At 44.5% G+C, this 16,100-nt stretch overlaps 1 protein-coding gene across 3 annotated transcripts in view; it reads left to right on the top strand.

The window, feature by feature from the left end:
• The window catches only part of LTK (leukocyte receptor tyrosine kinase), a 334,656-nt gene that overhangs the window by 164,918 nt on the left and 153,638 nt on the right, over positions 1–16,100 (top strand). For all 3 annotated transcript variants that reach the window (XM_068254290.1, XM_068254289.1, XM_068254288.1), the window contains 3 exons: positions 6,583–6,702; positions 9,453–9,599; positions 13,672–13,894. In XM_068254290.1, coding sequence (XP_068110391.1) covers positions 6,648–6,702; positions 9,453–9,599; positions 13,672–13,894 — 425 coding nt within the window. In that variant the 5' untranslated portion in view covers positions 6,583–6,647. The remainder of the gene's footprint in view (positions 1–6,582; positions 6,703–9,452; positions 9,600–13,671; positions 13,895–16,100) is intronic.

The following is a 16,100-nucleotide window of genomic DNA, read 5'->3' as shown; positions in this document are numbered from 1 at the left end:
CTGTGAGGGGCTTTAAAATTCCTGCAGCTCAGGGAGATCTCCTTCTGGGAAATCATTTTCATGTACCAACCTTTTGTGTAAGGTCCTTACACTTGATTTTCAGCTAAAGATACCAACCTTTCATGAATAAACAGAACCTGTCATCCAGGGCAAAACAACCAGTGACACCCCTTCCATCCTACATACTTGAGAGAATGAGTGGGATAGCATGAAATCACAGTGGCCCTGCAAAAGGATATTTACTATAGCTTTTTTTGATCTAGCTCTCACTCTAGCCCTTCACTACCTACATACAAAAGTACCGTAACCTATAACGGAGGTGGGGGTTGGCTACATAATAGCAGAACTCTGGGTGCGCTGTTACCTACCACTGCCTCCGCCAATATATCTTAAAGGGAACCTGAAGTGAGTAAAATTATTTAAAATAAACACATGACGTAGCTACAAATGAATATTACATACTAACCTCACTGTCAGTTCCTCTCAGAAACTCACCGTTTTCTTCTTACAGTGATCCCTTATAGTTCTGACAATATTTTGTCAGAACTGAAATATACCAGTTGCTGTCAGTTATATATCAGCAGCTGTCAGTTACAACTGAATGTGCAAGGTAATTTCCATGTTTCCCTATGGCTCAAGTGGGTGATATTACAGTGTGCTGACCAGGAAGCTGTTATGGGGTAATAGCCATTTTTAAAATGGAGGACAGAGAATTCCATTGATCACAGTGGACAAATGGGACGCAGGAGAGAAGAACGAGATTGAGGGGTAGACTACACAGGAGGTAAGTATGACCTGTGAATGGTTATTTTGACTTTTTATTTTCAGTTCAGGTTCTCTTTAAGTATAGCCAAGCCCCCATTACCGGAACAACACTTGTCCGAACTGCCAGAGCTGACCGGCACTCAGCAATACTACAGCTCTGCATCCATTACTGCAACACCCCTGCTATACATTGCCAGAATTCGGCTATACAATAGCCAAACTACAGCTTCAGTCACCACCGCTATCCCCATCGCTTGTCAGAGTTTGGCTTTATAGTATGACTTCACCCTAACCTAACTTTCACAGTATCCTCCACTACCTATGCCTAACACTAACCCTGTAATACCTATGGCTAACTCTCACCCTCCCCCACCTACATCTAACACTAACCTTCGTTTTAACCCTAAAACCCTTAAACGTTGGGCCATCATGATCTTCACCCCCATAACAAGTGTAGCCACAAAAACACCAGATCTGAAGAATAGCCCCCACAGCTCTGGGCCCCCCTGCTGGGCCTACTCCCCTCTAGTTACGCCCCTGATTTCAAAGCTGGAGTTTCGCTACTCATGTTCTGTTAATGTTTAACACAAATGTTATTTTGCATAAGGCTTGTAATTTACAACTCAGATTTCCTGACTTTGAGCTGAAAATTGCAAAATTCTGCTGCAAAAGTCAAAATTCTGCGAAATCTGTGCACATATCCCTAATTGTAAACAGATAAAAGCCAGCTCTGCTCTCCGCTGGAATAGTAAAATATTTGTATGCCTGTTTGAACTTAAAGATAATCTGTACTGTCTGATTTGTACAATAAAAAACATACCAATCGAGTCACTGTGATCTCCTGGGTCCCTCTTTGCTGTTTCCGCTGCTCCCCGCCATGATCCTGGCTTTTAACCACTTCCCAACTGAGGGGTTTTACCCCCTGACCACCAGAGCAATTTTCACCTTTTAGCGCTCCTTCCATTCATTCGTCTATAATTTTATCATTACTTATCGCAATGAAATGAACTATATCTTGTTTTTTTCGCCACCAATTAGGCTTTCTTTAGGTGGGACATTATGCCAAGAATAATTTTATTCTAAATGTGTTTTAATGGGAAAATAGGAAAACATGTGGGAAAAAATTTATTATTTTTCAGTTTTCGGCCTTTATAGTTTTTAAATAATGCATGCTACTGTAATTAAAACCCATTAAATGTATATGCCTATCTATCCCGGTTATAAAACCGTTTAAATTATGTCCCTATCACAATGTTTGCCGCCAATATTTTAATTAGAAATAAAGGTGCATTTTTTTCAGTTTTGCGTCCATCCCTAATTACAAGCCCGTAGTTTATAAAGTAACAATGTTATACCCTCTTGACATAAATATTTAAAAAGTTCAGTCCCTAAGGTAACTATTTATGTATTTTTTTTAAATTGTAAATTTTTTATTTTTTTTTAATTACAAAAAAATAATAATTGGGGAGTGTGGGAGGTAAGGAGTTAATTTTTTGTGTAAAACTAGTTTCTTTGTGTCTAAAAAATGCTTAGGGTGTAGTTTTACTATTTGGCAACAGTAACTTTTTGTTTCATGCGACCTGCAAGCGTCCTTCCGGACGCTTGCAGGAAGTAGAAAGAGGCTGGGACTTTGTTATTGCTCACAATGATCGCGCTGCTCAGCCGAGCGGCAGCGGATCATTGCGGGGCTTAGATCAACAAACGGGAATGGATTTTCCCGTTCGTTGATCTCTGAGCGGGCGGCGGCGTGTTTACTAGCGGCGGGCGGCGTGTTTACGAGCGGGAGCGCGGGCAGCAGCGGGAGTGCGCAAAGTACGGATTTCTCCGTCCCTGGGGGTTAAAGGATGGAAAAAAAAGGGATGGAGAAATCCATACGGGCGGGGGTAAAGTGGTTAATCGCCAGTTTTAGGCAGTGTTTACAAACAGGTGGAGGGGGCATGCGTAACTTCTCCCTATCACAGCAGAGGCAGTGCATTCCTCTCTGGGTCGACAAAGAAAAGAAGATTATATATATTACAGAGACAGTGCAACTAAATCCAGACCACATTAGAACAGGTATAGGAACTTATAGGATAGTAGAAATAAGGCTGAACATTTTGTTACAGAGTCTCTTTAAAGTGAAACTCCGACCAAGAATTGAACTTTATCCCAGTCAGTAGCTGATACCCCCTTTTACATTGGAAATCTATTCCTTTTCACAAACAGATCATCAGGGGGCGCTGTATGGCTGATATTGTGGTGAAACCCCTCCCACAAGAAACAAGAAAAGTACGTACTCTTGGAAGTTTCCTGTCTGTGAACCTTGCTGCATTATGGGAAATAGCTGCCAAAAAAATATTCAGCAGCTACATCACCTGCCAGCAGTAAAAATGTCACCATGTAATTAATGTCAGAATGTACGGTAAATCAGGGATTTTAAAATATTTTACAATGGGCAAACACTGACTAAATCATTTATACATAATTATTGTAAAAATGAAGCACTTTTTTATTACATTATTTTCACTGGAGTTCCTCTTTAAGGGGGAACTGTAGTGTAAATAACATAATGAATAGAATTGCTTTTTTTGCGTTTTTTTTTTTTACAGTATTAATTTATAAATGATTTAGTCAGTGTTGCCCATTGGAAAATCTTTCATCTCCCTGATTTACATTCTAAAATGTATCACAGGTGGTGACATACTTAGTCCTGCCAGGCGATCTCTGCGGAATGTTTGTTACTGAGAGATTTCTGTACCCAGAGGGAGGTACCGATATGAACATACGCCTGTATTGGCGATGTTTTAAACCCCTTATCAACATTGTCTGTATTTGTTTTTGTTTAGCTGGATGTCTTGATTGTACAGAATTTTGAACCCTCAGGTACCGGTATCTATGTTCCCCACTATTTGTCTTGTATTATATACAGCACTATGGAAGATGTTGGCGCTATATAAATACAAAATAATAAAATAATAATAGTAACTGCTTGCTTGGTAGTCGGAAACAGCCGTTATCTCCCATAATGCAAAGTGGCTCACAGACAGAAAACTGTCAGGGCCATGGCTATGACATCACACTGTGGGAGGGGTTTCACCAAGTTCAATCCTGGGTTACAGTTACTCTTTAATATGTTTGTGTTGAGTTATTTTTCATTATCTCTTCTCATTAGACCAGAGACAAGTGGTATCTAGCAACCCACTGATCAGACAATGCGGAGACCTTACATCATTTAACGTGGCCACAGCATATGCTAATAAATTATATTATTACGCTAAAGTTCAACTATAATAATTACGAGGCTGACGAGGAGATGGTATATTAGCCCGCAGTTGCCTGTAATAGAATCATTATGTTGAACAGGTCACGATTTCCATGTGTGCGACCCTCCCCAGCTCTGCTCCCAGCTGTCACATGAATGATTCCGTGGCTCCAGCTCTAATTCAGCTCTGGTCCCTCAACCACTAAATGCCATTTTAATTAACTGTCAGAATTGCAAAGCATGTGTACAGAATGCCTCCCGAGGGTCAACATGAGCACCAGAAAGGAAAGCAGTTTACAAAAGGAAGAAACATGGTATTTCTGCAGAGGTCAATCCCAAGAAAAATATGTTCTGTCTTCAGTAGCTACACCTGCAACACTCTTCTCTGTGGTCTCCTGGCTAAATGACTAGCTTTGCTCAAGTCCGGTACTGGTATGTTCTGTTCAATGAAGAAAGTAGCGGAAGAGAAGCATGAGGCTTCCTGATTGCAGCTGCTACTATTAACCTAAGGAGTAAAAGTATATTAAGTAGGCACTGTAACGACATTTAAAGCGGATCCGAGATGAAAAACTAACTATAACAAGTAACTTGTCTATATATCTTATCTAAAGTTTAGATCGTTTACACAGCAAATATAGCTGCAAACAGCTTTAATAGAATAGGATTATTACTTCCTGTGATACAATGACAGCAGCCATGTTGTTTGTAAACATTACACAGAGGCAGGGTTTTCTGTATCTTGAGCACTCAGCCTGTGAAAAAAACCTAATCCCCCGTCCTCCCCTCTGCCTCTGAAATCAATGGCTAGTAACACCTCCTCCTCCTGCCCAGACTGAGTTCCCATTAGCCCTTGCTACTGCCAAGGCTCTCTGAAAACCTGTGGGCGTGGTTTATTTAGTTTATAGGGAATTAGAGTACTAAAACAAAAACAAAAAAGTATTTGGCTTGAGGAATGCTCTATAAACACAACTAGGAAACACAATTATGCAATGAGTAAAAGTTCACCTCGGATCCACTTTAATAGAATGTAGCAAATTATTCAGGAGTCAGGATATCCACTTTTAGGTTATTTATCCTGGTTTCAGGTTTAGAAACACTTCCTATAGCTATACATCTCTGTTTATTGATGATCCTAGTGATGCTTAGCCTAGGCTGTTTAGTTATGCAGCCTTCTCCTCTCAGTGCACTCTGTGAGACTTGGGCACTTATTCAATTCACTTTTTCTTTTACGTTTTTGGTTATGTGATCTTTCCCACCTAGTCAATAAAATGTCTTTTAAGCCACCAGAATGAAGAAAAATGTTGACATTACTTGTTCACGTACTTTTTGGTAGTTTTTCAATTGCGGAGTACTGAAACATTGCTTTAAGCAGGCCACATGTTAAGGCCTGGGTTGCGCATGTGCAGTAGCCCACGACAAGGCTCAGTCGGACAGCTTTCAGGGTTGCACAGCAGCGGAATGCAGGGGGACTACAGGGGGCTTCGAGGAAGTCCCAGGTAAGTTAAACTGAATGCCTTTGAGTTATAGTTATTATCACTTGTATTCCTATGAATTGAGATTTCACCAAATTCCATCCTTGAGTTAAGGATTCAAACCAGATTCAATCTTTAACGTAAGGATTGATGATTTACAGTATCATCAAGGTGATAACAGGAAAGAGCTCAGAATCCTTATTAAGCACAGGAGATAATATTGCAAACTGAGGCCAATGTTGCAAGTTTGTGTGAGTCTCACAGCTATGGCCCACTAGAGTTATTTTAGCGTTTTGAGATTGCCAACAATCGCTGGTGATTCCAAAAGCACTATGCTAATGAAATCCATGGAGGCAGACCCATAGGAAAGATTGCGATGAGAAAAATCACAATCTTGGGTCCTGCAGTATTTTTGGAGCGGTTGCGCTCTAGTACAAGAGATAGGGACACTGTAAAAACACTTAGAAATCACTGTATAAAAGCAATTTTGCGGCAATTTATACTGTATCTGAACCACTCAAAAAAAAAGAGAAATAAAAGAAAATTGTTCCAAAAACTGCTGGAAATCGCTGATAAACTTTTGCTGTATAATTCTTTTTATTTCAAATCATTTTATGTCAATTTCAGAACAAAAATGGGATTTCTCTGTAAAGTGGACCTGAACTCTTGCACAGGATAGAAGAAAAACAGAGAAATGCACCCTCTATGTATTTAGAGAGTTTAGCCTGTCTAATTACCCCTCATCTGTGTCTAATCACAAGTTGTAATCTGATCTCTCCCTGTGTCATCTGACTGCCATGGCAGATAAGCTCATTTGAAAGCACAGGATGATAACAATATGTCTGTTTCCATGAAAGCAGGAAGTAGAAACACTGTAGATTTATTTTAGGATTTGTATCAGCTATAACAATTGTTTTTTTAAAGGTTATTATGCTGTTGCGTATCCTATAGAGCAGAGAGGAAGTTCTGAGTTCAGGTCCGCTTTAAAAGCTCTGTATAAATCACTCAGTATCCTGCCATGAAATGGGTGCTGTCCTCCTGCAGGCAATGATAATTGAACTGAATTGTCAGCGATATCTTTCTTATCTTTTTTCCTGATCGCAGTTGCGGATTGGTGCTCGGGACTTCACGCTGAATCCATTTTAACACCTGGCTTACCCATAACTGGCATGTCCATGAGCGAGGCAGAGGAGGTGGCTGCATCGTTTCAGCATGGAATCGCTGGTAAGGGGTTCTGAATCAGCTGGTATTTTACGCCAATACGCCTCTGCATTCTGAATATCTAATCGTTTATTGCCTATGGTTTAGAATAAAAATCAATTCTTCCCACGTTATGATTGTAACAATGCATCATATGGAAGTCACACAGAGCTCCTTTGTCGGGCTTTGGGAAAAGAGAGCGCTGTACGGTTCCTAAATAACAAACAAAAATGGGGGGGGGGGGGGGGGAATGCAATGAAGGCCAGAGGGCTGAAGACTTGTGATTTCTATTCAACTGTCAGCACCATGTGTCCCGTGGTTACAACACCTGCACTTTTTATGGGTGGATGACATCATAAGCTGAGAAGCAGTGGACATATTATTTAAACTAGGATAGTTTCAAGCACAATGGACCAGGGCAGGTGGGTTGACTCACCCTTGATGCTGCCTCCTTGCACTGCCCTTGATGTTGTGTGTTCCAGCTCTCAATACTTCCTCCTTCACAACCAGAAGGAGATAGAAGCTGGAGAGCTGAAACTATTCAGTAGGAGATCTTTGGCAAGTCTCCCTAACACTGCTACTGCCTATAGAGCGCGCCCTAGTGGCTGCTGCTCTGGCGCTTTGAGTCCGCAGGAGAAAAGCGCGATTTATAAATGTTATTTGTCTTGTCTTGAAACGCCCCATGCAGGGCAACGCATGGAGGAGGAGTTAACCCACCTGCTGCGGTCCATTGTGCTTGAAATCCAAATTCCAATTTGATTTATTCTGAACAACCAGTTGTTAGAAGGCTGCACTACACAGGTTCCTTAACCACTTCCTTACCAGCCTGATCTATGCCCTTCCTCCTGGGACCTGTTATCCCTGCCAGGGCGTAGATTTCAATCACTGCGCCACACGTTCACGCCGCTACTGCAGATCGCGCCGCTCTCCCACGGCTGCAGCCCACTTGCTCGGCCATCGCTATGACAGCACAGCTCTAAGCGATGGTCAGGAGACGATTTCATTAGCTCCTGGACCTGTGATCACTGACAGCCAATCAAATTGGCTCACAGGGATCACAGGGTCAGGAGCCAATGAAATCGACTGCTGACTGTCTCACGGAGCTCTGCTGTCATAGCGACAGCAGAGAGAGTGGGCTTCAGCGAAGGGAGAGTGGCGCGACCAAGAAGAGTGACAGCTCTGTGCGGCGTGACATCGGTGAGCTCCGTTTTTTGTACCAGCACTTAAGGACGAACTGTCGCTAAAATCTTAAAATTGAAAACGCATACAATGAAGAAGTACATTTGTTCCGGAGTAAAATGAGCCAAAGATTACTTTTCTCCTATGTTGCTGTCACTTACAGTAGGTAGTAGAAATCTGACATTACTATACCAACAGGTTTTGGACTAGTCCATCTTCTCATGGGGCGTTCACAGAATGGTCTTTATACTACATGAAGATATTCCCTGAAAATAATTTATACCCACTTTTTTGGCCGTTGGATGGAGCAACTGCCATTCACGAAGTGCTTTGAAGAATAAAGAAAACCCTGAGAACCTCTCAAGAGAAGATGGGCTAGTCCAAAATCTGTTGGTAATGTCAGATTTCTACTACTTACTGTAAGTGACAGCAACATAGGAGAAAAGTAATTTATGGCTCATTTTACTCTGGAAGAAACTTACTTATTTGTATATGTTTACATGTATAATAAATTTTAAGATTTTTGCAACAGAGGTCATAGAGACTGCTGGTACTCAAGTGGTAAAGTGAATTATGCAAAAACAACAGAAATGTATGCAACTTTCAGTTGGAAGACTAAAATCCACTTAGAGTAATTTAGAACCATATCTCCCCTGTATGCTGGCCATCAGCTGGCTTTTTGTATTCTCGTTAACTATATTCAGGGGACATCTTGGCTACCTATAGTGGAGGGAGGGTGCAACTTACCTAATTTTCTTCTACCTATTATTATGTGAAAAAGGGCCTCTGAGTGGGGGGGGGGGGGCACAAATGCTGTGATGCTTGGGGCCACAAAAACCGTAGCAGCACCACTGACCCTGAACAAGCATGCAGATCATGTTTCTGACTTAAATCTGACTAGATTATCATGCTTGTTTCAGGTGTGTTGTTCTGACACTACCGCAGCCAAAGAGATCAGCAGGACAGCCAGGCAACTGGTGTAATTTAAAAGGAAATAAATATGGCAGCCTCCATATACAGTGCCTCTCAGTTCTATGGCAGCCTCCATATACAGTACCTCTCAGTTCTATAGCAGCCTCCATATACAGTACCTCTCAGTTCTATGGCAGCCTCCTTATACAGTACCTCTCAGTTCTATAGCAGCCTCCATATACAGTACCTCTCAGTTCTATGGCAGCCTCCATATACAGTACCTCTCAGTTCTATAGCAGCCTCCATATACAGTACCTCTCAGTTCTATAGCAGCCTCCATATACAGTACCTCTCAGTTCTATGGCAGCCTCCATATACAGTACCTCTCAGTTCTATAGCAGCCTCCATATACAGTACCTCTCAGTTCTATGGCAGCCTCCATATACAGTACCTCTCAGTTCTATAGCAGCCTCCATATACAGTACCTCTCAGTTCTATGGCAGCCTCCATATACAGTACCTCTCAGTTCTATGGCAGCCTCCATATACAGTACCTCTCAGTTCAGGTGTATTTTAAAGTATACTGCATTATTCTTTTAGCACTGTACTTCTATAATACTTTTTCAGAAGATGACTCAAGCCTGTCTTTCTTCCATTTTTTAACCTCTTTCTTCCATGTTGAAGGGGAATCATGTGACTTTGAAACTCCCTGTCCTTGGACATCATCCACAAGTCTGGATGGAAATCCGCATTGGGTTCCAACACTGGTTGGAGAATTGCTACCGCAAGATCAGATGCAGCTGTTGAGAAATATGTCCGGAAACCTTGATGGTAAGTAGTGGTTTATGTAGCTTGTTTTCTGTCTCTCAGACTCAATATACATTTGCAAAGCTTTAATGAGGGCTTACAGCAGGGGTGTCAAACTCAAATACAAAAAGGGCCGAAATTGTACACTGAGACGTACTAGCGCGCCAACCTCAATGTCTACTGGCCACCTTCTTCCCTTATAAAGTTCCCTGGTGTTTAATGACCCCTCTCCAAACCCTATACAGTTACCTGGTGTCTAGAGGCCCCCATCTTTGCTTATACAGTTCCCTGGTGTTTAATGCTTTCCAGTGACAGTGAAGCATACCCAGGTGACAACCTGCAGTGGACAGCAGTGTCACCTGATGTGGAATTTGATTGGAAACCAGCAAATTACTGCTTTCTGGCTTCCATGTGGATGGGTGGTGCCAGCACTGCTATTCTATATGTGGACCAACAATATTTAAAGATGTAGCCGACCGCATCTATAAGTAATACATTTTGTGTGGTGGGCCGGTAAAAAAGCCTCAGGGGGCCACATTCGGCCCGCGGGCCTTAGTTTGAGGACCACTGGCTTAGAGGGATGCTAGCTTCATATGATCACCAGACTTACAGATGACAGATTATAACTTCCCTTTCATGTGTTTATTACGGTTAGTGAACGTTATTGTGAATGAGTGACATCAGCTGTTCTAACCCTTGACTAAGGCCATCGTATAGCAACATGACCCAGGCAAGAATCAAAGACCGCTTTAAAGAACAAAAATCCGGTCTTGTTTTTCTGTGAAAGTGGAATTTTCCTTTAAGTATCTGTTTTAACTTCCAAAGTCTCCTGTGACCAATTAGGTACCTGCGTGGTTGGCTTTGCTTTTAAACCTTCACCTCACACATGTGGTTTTAACAAGCTGAGTCTGATGAGCCGCATCCAGATCCTGCCTGACCTCCTGCAGGTGTAGAGGAGACATTACTCTAATCAGCCAGCTTCATTATGTGCATGAATATTACACTCAGCCGGCCTGGATACATAATCCGTTCTTGACTGATAAAGAGCTGAAGGATTTTGTTTTTATCGTCATCAAGGCATCTCCAAGCTTTTTAGCTCTAGTGAGGGTTTACTAATGAGCAGTGCCAGGTGTATAAATAAGCCTAGGCAAAGAGCATGGCTCTATGGCTCAAAAGAGCAACTGATAAATCGGTGGTAAGTAAAGGTCCGGGAGCCAGCGGCGGAGATGCAGTGAGGGACATAGCAGCTGTCAGGGGCTGGAGGAAGCCCCAGGTAAGTAGTGGAAAGGGGGGGGGGGGGTAGCACTATATGATTGATGACTCCTTTAAGGATTTTATCAAATCTGATGAAAATTGGTGCAAGTCTGCCAAATCAATGATTCAATCGATTTCAGGCCAAAATTGGGTAGATGCATTGATTGGACATGGCCAGTTGTAACTGCGATTCATATTGGGACGACCGATGTATATGTTACGGCCAGAACCCGAAGTTTGGCCAGAACTAGAAGTGGCCGGCCACTTCGGGTTCTGGCCGGCCAATGCGCGAACTGGCCGCTGCGCTGCGGCCAATGTGAGAAATGAAACAATTCCTGTAAGGTTTAATGTGATGTTGTGGCCGCAGCGCAGCAGGGCAAAATGTATCACACATCTTTACTTTATTCAATGGCATTAAGCCGCCCGGCTTTTTCCTCTGCCTCTCTCTCCTCCCCCCCCCCCCGCCTCTCTCTCTCCCCTTCTCTTATGGGCACAGCCGGGCGGGGACACGCGTGTCCAGGAGAGTCGTTCCTCGCGGCAGGAGAGCAGAGCGGGGAGGCTGCAGACATTGCTTCTGCCAGCACCCGCTCTGCAAGAACGGCAGGATTCCCCTGCCGCGACGAACGACTCCGGAGGGACACGCGTGTCCCCGCCCGGCTGTGCCCATAAAGAGAAGGAGAGAGAGAGGCGGGGGGGGGGGGGGGGGGGGAGGAGAGAGAGGCAGAGGAAAAAGCCGGGCGGCTTAATGCCATTGAATAAAGTAAAGATGTGTGATACATTTTGCCCTGCTGCGCTGCGGCCACAACATCACATTAAACCTTACAGGAATTGTTTCATTTCTCACATTGGCCGCAGCGCAGCGGCCAGTTCGCGCATTGGCCGGCCAGAACCCGAAGTGGCCGGCCACTTCTAGTTCTGGCCAAACTTCGGGTTCTGGCCGTAACATATACAACAAACCCCAGCCGGTGTCTCCGCCCAAAGTGTAAGTTGCCCCAGACCCCTCCCCCTCCCCTCAGTGCCCGTGCTCTGTGAATTGTCACTTGTTCTGCTGGTGTGAGTCCTGGCATCATCCACTGTCACCCCTTTACCAAGTGCCTGTAGCACGTGGCATCAGGGGCATGTGTGTGACGTAAGCCAAGCGCCATGTGGTACACCACTTGTGTTAACGGGTGATACTGGAGGATCCCAGGAGTTATGCCAGTGGGACAGGTGATAACTTTCAGATCACAGGCAACAGGGTGGGGGGGAGGGGGAATCTACTACCAGGCTTTTATGAAACCCTGCAAAAGCTGATGCAGAACCAGGGCCGGATTTGGGCCAAGGCCACCACAGGATCAAGGGCACCAAAGCAGCAGGCTAAACTGGTTTGCAAGCTTGCAAATGCTGCAATGCAGGGAGATCAGGTGAGCACCTGATCTCTCTGCTGCCAGCTACCTGTGCAGCAGCCACCTTGCTCTCTGTGCACGTTGGCGTTGTGAAGGGCAGCTACGGACTTGGGCAGCATTGGAGGCGGAGGGGAAGAGGAAGCTTCTGCTCTGGAGAGGAGCAGAGAAATGAGTGACACTGATGGTGGCTGTGGTGTGGAGGCGAGCTGTACTGAAAGAGGGGCAGTGGGAAAGGATGGGATTAAGGTAGTCATCAGGCTACCTATACTGTAGGGGGAGGGAAAGGGGTCATCAGGCTACCTATACTGTAGGGGGAGGGGAAGGGGTCATCAGGCTACCTATACTGTAGGGGGAGGGGAAGGGGTCATCAGGCTACCTATACTAGAGGGAAAGAAGAGAGGGATAATTTGAGTACATATATTGCAGGGGTTCATCAGGCTACCTATACTAGAGGGGAGGGTTCATCTCAGGGCCGGGCCGAGGCAGAGGCTGGAGAGGCTCCAGCCTCAGGGCGCAGTGTAGGAGGGGGCGCACAATTCATTCAGCTGTCATTCCCAATTGTGTTTGAAGCAGAAAGAAATAAGAAAAGGGGATACATGACAGTGACTGCAAGCCAGATAACTAGAGATTAAGGTGTTGGGGAGGTTGGGGGCCCTGGGGCACCTATTAGTCTAATAGCAGTCAGTATGTGATGGCTGGGGTGGGAGGGATGGGGGGCGCACTTTGCTGTTTCAGCCTTGGGTGCTGGAGGACCTTGTCCCGGCTCTGGTTCATCTGGCAACCTATACTGGAGGGAACAGGATAGGGGTCATCTCGCTACCTATACTGAAAGGGGGCGGCTGGTGACATTGGCCTTGGGCGGTAAAGAGTACAAATCCGGCCCTGTGCAGAACACTCCCATTCACTTGAATGGGACGGCGGTAAATCCTGGTGAACGTCTAAAACGTTGCGATAAATGCCTGGAAAGTGTCCGTGTGAACCGGCCCTTACAGTGGTGGCTGCTTTGTGAAAGTAATTACTCGTGCACTAAGGTGGGAGCTTCTGAACACATGGCAACAGTACTCTACATAGTGTAGTGCTGCCAGTGGCCTAACAGGAAATCCTGAGGCTCCATAACAGAACATTACTGGAGCCTCTAGAGCTGGACACACCTGAGGAATACCAGCATCCCTTACCAAAATAGTGAGCATGGTGGTTAAAAGTCACATGCAAACTACAGTGCAAACAGCATATGGACACTGAAAGGTTAACTCAGAAGGTGGAAGAACGTTTAAAGGGTACTTCATCATTACTAGCAGCCACTAAGGCTCAATGGGGACACGATGGTTGCACTTATTATATGGTACTGCTCTTATATAATGATTGTCTCTGATAATATTACATCTTCCATTCCTTAGTGATATTTTTTTCTGTTATTTGTATAATTGTATTATATTTCCACCTTATTTTCCTTGCAGATGGGCTTCTTTTGCTAAATACAAGTGAGTTCTCAAACACCTGCCTTGTTTCCCAGCTGCTCAGCCCCTTGTTCTCTGAAAGTTCACAGACATGTCGGTTGGAATTAGTCCTCTACTCGCCTGATGAGTCGATTACCCAGAAACTAACAGTCAGGATGCTGGACAAGAAATCAAACCTCTCTGTAGCGTTACCACCCCTCAAAGAGGACACAACTAACCAGTGGTGAGTCTTTCATGTGTGACGCCTTACAGGCTTTTGACAGTAAAATGTTGGGACTTGAACGAATACATCAGTGTTCCTCAACCCTGTCCTCAAGCAGGCTCAGACTGGGACACTAAGGGCCCACCAGAGAAGTTTCAGCCTGCCCCCCCACCTCCTGATTTGGAGAACACATACCCATGTATTTTGTAAGTTTCGCATAGATGTCAATGCTATATAAATACATAATTTGGTTGGACTTTAGACAATGACTATGATAGGGAATAGATTGTGAGCTCTTTTGCGCGCCACAGTAAAAAAGGGGTGTTGCCATACACTGGAACATGGGTGTAGTCACGTGCCTCTAAATAAAAATATTAAGTAGTCACACAAGACCCACACAGGAGTATCGTTGCCCACCCATATAGGTAACAGGAAAAGGTGCCCCCAGTATAGCTAGCTAAGTATAGTTGCCCCTGGTATAGGTAGCTAGGTAAAGGTGCCTTCAGCATAGGTAGCTAGGTGTAGATGCCTTCAGGATAGGTAGCTAGGTATAGGTGCCTTCAGTATAGGCATATAGGTATAGGTGATTTCAGTATAGGTAGCTAGGTATAGGTGCCATCAGTATAAGTAGCTAGGTATAGGTGCCTTCAGTATATATAGCTAGGTATAGGTGTCTTCAGTATACATACTGTAGCTAGGTATAGGTGCCTTCAGTATAGATAGCTAGATATAGGTGCCTTCAGAATAGGTAGCTAGGTATAGCAGCCTTCAGTATAGGTAGGTAGGTATAGGAGCCTTTAATATAGGTAGGTAGGTATAGGGGCCTTCAGTATAGGTAGGTATAGGGGCCTTCAGTATAGGTAGGTAGGTATATGGGCCTTCAGTATAGGTCGTTAGGAATAGGTAGCTGGGTATAGGAGCCTTCAATATAGGTAGGTAAGTATAGGGGCCTTAAGTATAGGTAGGTAGGTATTCAGGGAGACTTTCAGTAAAGGAAGGTAGGTAGGTATAGGGGCCTTCAGTATATGTAGGTAGGTCTAGGAGCCTTCAGTATAGGTAGGTAGGTAGGTAGGTATAGGAGCCTTCAATATAGGTAGGTAGGTATAGGGGCCTTCAGTATAGGCAGCTAGGTATAGGTGGCTAGGTATAGGAGCCTTCAATATAGGTAGGTATAGGAGCCTTCAGTATAGGTAGGTAGGTATATGGGTCTTCAGTATAGGAAGCTAGGTAAAAGGGCCTTCAGTATAGATAGGTAGATATAGGGGCCTTTAGTATAGGTAGGTAGGTATAGGGGCCTTCAGTATAAGTAGGTAGGTATAGGGGCCTTCAGTATAAGTAGATAGGTATAGGGGCCGCCGTCTGCCCCTCCCTACCCCTCATCCTCCACTCGTTCCCCCTTCCACATGTACAAGCAGCGGCTTACCTATGCCTCGATTCCAGCGTGGAGCGCACAGCCGCAGAACTTTCTCTCCCTCCTCGCTGTTTCCCCATGCTCGGTTTCTGCTAATGACGCGATCAGCATCATCAGCAGAAGACGGTCACTAGGGGAACAGTCAGGAGTTAGAGAGAGGTCTGCAGCTGTGAGCTCCACGCTGGAATCGAGGTGTAGGTAAGCCGCTGCTTGTACATGTGCGGGGGGGGGGACGAGCGGAGGATGGGGGTAGGGAGGGAGGGATGGGCGGGTGGAGTCGACGCGATGTGAGGTCTGAGGCAGTGCAGCGGGGAGGGGGCCCATAAGAGCGCAACACCGGTGCCATGGCAACTGGCATCGTCATAATTTTAAACTATCATTTTTCAGCACTGCGTAATATGTTGGTGCTTTATAAATACAATAAATAAATAAGTAACTACAAGAAGATCCACCGCCTGTCCTCAAGGCCCACCAACAATACAGATTTGTAGAAAACCACACATGTCCACATTCCACAGGTGGTTTCATTAGTGTCTCAGCAGTCCAGTACCTCTGAGGTATTCCACAGAACACAAACTGTTGATGGGCCCTGCAGACAGAATTGGGAACATCGTGATGGCTCCCAAATGTCCCTTTTTGCACCAAGTTCCTCTGTCCCTCTTCCTTGCACATGTGTACCTCATAGAACTGATACACTGCTCTATTCTAATGTACAGTATCTCATAACAATGAGTACACCTCACATTTTTAAAAATATTTTATTATACCTTTTTATGGGACAAGACATCAGGATACTGATTACAGAATGTTGATCTT

The sequence above is a fragment of the Hyperolius riggenbachi genome, chromosome 9 (assembly GCF_040937935.1).
Source record: "Hyperolius riggenbachi isolate aHypRig1 chromosome 9, aHypRig1.pri, whole genome shotgun sequence".
Taxonomy (NCBI): domain Eukaryota; kingdom Metazoa; phylum Chordata; class Amphibia; order Anura; family Hyperoliidae; genus Hyperolius; species Hyperolius riggenbachi.
Note: the sequence above shows the minus strand (reverse complement) of the source record. Positions and strands in the feature narration are given on the sequence as shown.